This window comes from Sinocyclocheilus rhinocerous, unplaced genomic scaffold (genome assembly GCF_001515625.1).
Source record: "Sinocyclocheilus rhinocerous isolate Xijiao unplaced genomic scaffold, SAMN03320098_v1.1 scaffold3689, whole genome shotgun sequence".
NCBI classification, from domain to species: domain Eukaryota; kingdom Metazoa; phylum Chordata; class Actinopteri; order Cypriniformes; family Cyprinidae; genus Sinocyclocheilus; species Sinocyclocheilus rhinocerous.
Genome location: NW_015624251.1, coordinates 89964 through 92954, shown reverse-complemented (window position 1 = coordinate 92954; position 2991 = coordinate 89964). Strand labels below are relative to the sequence as shown.

Here is a 2991-nt window from a genome sequence, read left to right as displayed (position 1 = left end):
GGTGTTGCATGTATCAGTCCAAAAGAAGTTAAATAAAAAGCGCCCATCCATAAAAGAAGTGTCTCACACGGCTCCGGGGGGTGAACAAAGGCTTCCTGTAGCGAATCTCATACGTCATCCGCCCAGAGCTGCTTCTGTGTACAACTGTTGGCGCAAGCTACATTAAAGTGATTATTACGTTTTGAATATGGATATTTTTCTTACAAAAACGCATCGATTCGCTACAGAAGGCCTTTGTTCACCTCCCGGAGCCGTGTGAGACATTTTTTTATGGATGGGCACTTTTTATTTAACTTCTTTTGGACTGATGCATGCAACACCCGCTGAGTGCCATTAAACAGCTTGAAAGATCAAAGACAATTTTTTATATAACTCCGACTGGATTCGTCTGAAAGAAGAAAGTCATATACACCTAGGATGCCTTGATGGTGAGTAATTTATGGGCTAATTTTCATTTTTGGGTGAACTAACCCTTTAAACCTGAATACACACAGGCTCATGGGGACTCGTGTCACGGTGGGGACCTAAATTGAGGTCCCACGGGTAAAAAAGCTAATAAATCTCACAGAATGAAGTTTTTTGGAAATCTAAAAATGCAGAAAGTTTCCTGTAAGGGGTAGGTTTAGGTGTAGGGTTAGTGTAGGGCGATAGAAAATACAGTTTGTAAGAAAGAAAAAGCATTACGGCTATGGAGAGTCCCCACAAGGATAGCAAACCAGACGTGTGTGTGTGTGTGTGTGTGTGTGTGTGTGTGTGAGAGTGTGTGTGTGTGTGTGTGTGTGTGAGAGAGAGAGTGAGTGTGTGTGTGTGTTCATTCGAGGTCACTGACTGTGTTTGTGTGTGTGTCTGTGCAGAGCGCCGGCTGTGATGATCTCCTGGGCTCTGGTAGGGTTCCTGATAAATGCGGCGTGTGCGGCGGAGACAACAGTGCGTGTAAGCTCGTCTCTGGCCTGTTCCAGCACAGTCTGTCTAAAGTGGGCTATCACAAGATCGTGGAGATCCCGCCGGGAGCCACCAAGATCAACGTCACTGAGATGGTGAAGAGCAGGAACTACCTGGGTGAGTAAAGAGCCGTTCACAGCAGGAACCATAACTATAATAATAACTATAACCATAGGCGCCGATTTCTTTTTCCACTGGTGGGTGCTCAGCACACCGACAACCCCAGTTCTTCAGTTACAAATTATAAATTCAGTTATAAATTCACATGAAACATACTGACATCTTCAACAGGCAGCCTAATAAAAATATTCTGAACGCTCAGCATGTTCACCTACGGTTTGGTTAGAAACATACACCTTTTCATTTTTTACATTCATCTCATGAACAAATAATGACTTAAACGTAATATTCTCACTTAACAATTAGCTCAAATAGAACAAATAATTATATTGCTCCAGATTCTCAAAACGGACACAAGACACAAGTTACAAACACAGACACAACCTAGACACAAAAAAATCGTATAAAACATATTGACAGCTTCTAAGAAAAAATATTATGTATACTAAGCTTTAAATTACGACTGGCTAGAAACGCATTCTTTTTTTAAATTCAGCTCTACATGAATAATAACTTAAAACATTTTGACATTCTTACTTAACGATTAGTTAAAATCCAATGAATAATTCAAATTTCTCCCGATCTTCAGTTACAAAAATGGAGCTTAATCACAAGAAATTAATATAAAGCATATCGACAGCTTCTATAAGAAATATTATGCACACACACTAAGCTATAACTTTTTAAAATTAACTGTAACAATAACTATAACTACAACAATGACTACTATGATAACTATTTCAATAACTATAACGGTTACTATAATGATAGCTATAATAATAACTGTAATGGAAACTATAGTGATAAATATAACAATAACTATAATAACTTTAATGATAACTGTACTGCGTACTAAAGTGATAACTATAACGATAAATACTATAGTAACTATAACTATAGCAATAACTACAACTATACGACAACAATAATAATAACTATACTACTTTCTAAAGCATTAACTATAACTATAACAATAACTATAATGATAAATGTAGTGAAAAATATAGTGATAACTATAACGATTACTATAACAATTACTATAATGATAACTATAAATATAGCGATAACTATAACGATGATTATATTGATAACTATAGCAATTACTGTAATGATAAATCTACTTACTATAAAATAAAGAACAATAATTATAATGATAACTATAACAATAACTGTAATGATAAAAATAACTATAACAATAAAATTTTCAATTACTTTTTCAATAACTATAACGATAACGATAGCAATTAATATAACTGTAATGATAACAAATAACTATAGCAGTAACTATAACTATAACAATAAATATAGTGATAACTATATTAGCATCCAGACCAAGAATGATAATGTTAACAATAACTGTAACAGTAACTATAATATAACAACGGACAGTAACTTTCTGTTTATTCAACGCACAAGCTGCAGTTTTATCACCTGCTGCAGTCTGCTGGATTCTGATTGGCTGTTGTTGTTTTTGTTGATCAGCTGGGAAAACAATGTGATTCTTCTGTCGTTGGAATGTGTAATTATGAAAACATTATTGTTATAGTAATCATTCTTGGTATGAACAGCTCCTCATAACCAACCTTCATCACACCTTCACGTTTTCAGTTGTGTCACATTGCACTGATTGGCTCCGCCCATGACTGCAGTATAATAAATGTTACGCACAGTGTTGGGGAAAGTTACTTTTAAAAGTAATGCATTACAATGTTGCGTTACTCCATAAAAAAGTAACTAATTACAATACTTAGTTACTTTTTATGGAAAGTAATGCGTTGCGTTACTGTTGCGTTACTTTTTAAATCTGGACAGGGCTTGCTTGTTTGTTTTTAAAATAAAAAAGTTCTATTTTTGGCAAATACTGTATAAAAGCCTTTTCACACCAAAAGTGAAATGAATAAGCCTCAGGCTGAAGGGAAAGTACATTTA

At 35.0% G+C, this 2991-nt stretch overlaps 1 protein-coding gene across 1 annotated transcript in view; it reads left to right on the top strand.

Moving 5' to 3' along the window:
- Positions 1-2991, top strand: part of thsd4 (thrombospondin type 1 domain containing 4) — a 37432-nt gene that overhangs the window by 25732 nt on the left and 8709 nt on the right. Inside the window, exon 6 of the mRNA XM_016552185.1 lies at positions 855-1059. Within this exon, the coding sequence (XP_016407671.1) occupies positions 855-1059 (205 nt within the window). The remainder of the gene's footprint in view (positions 1-854; positions 1060-2991) is intronic.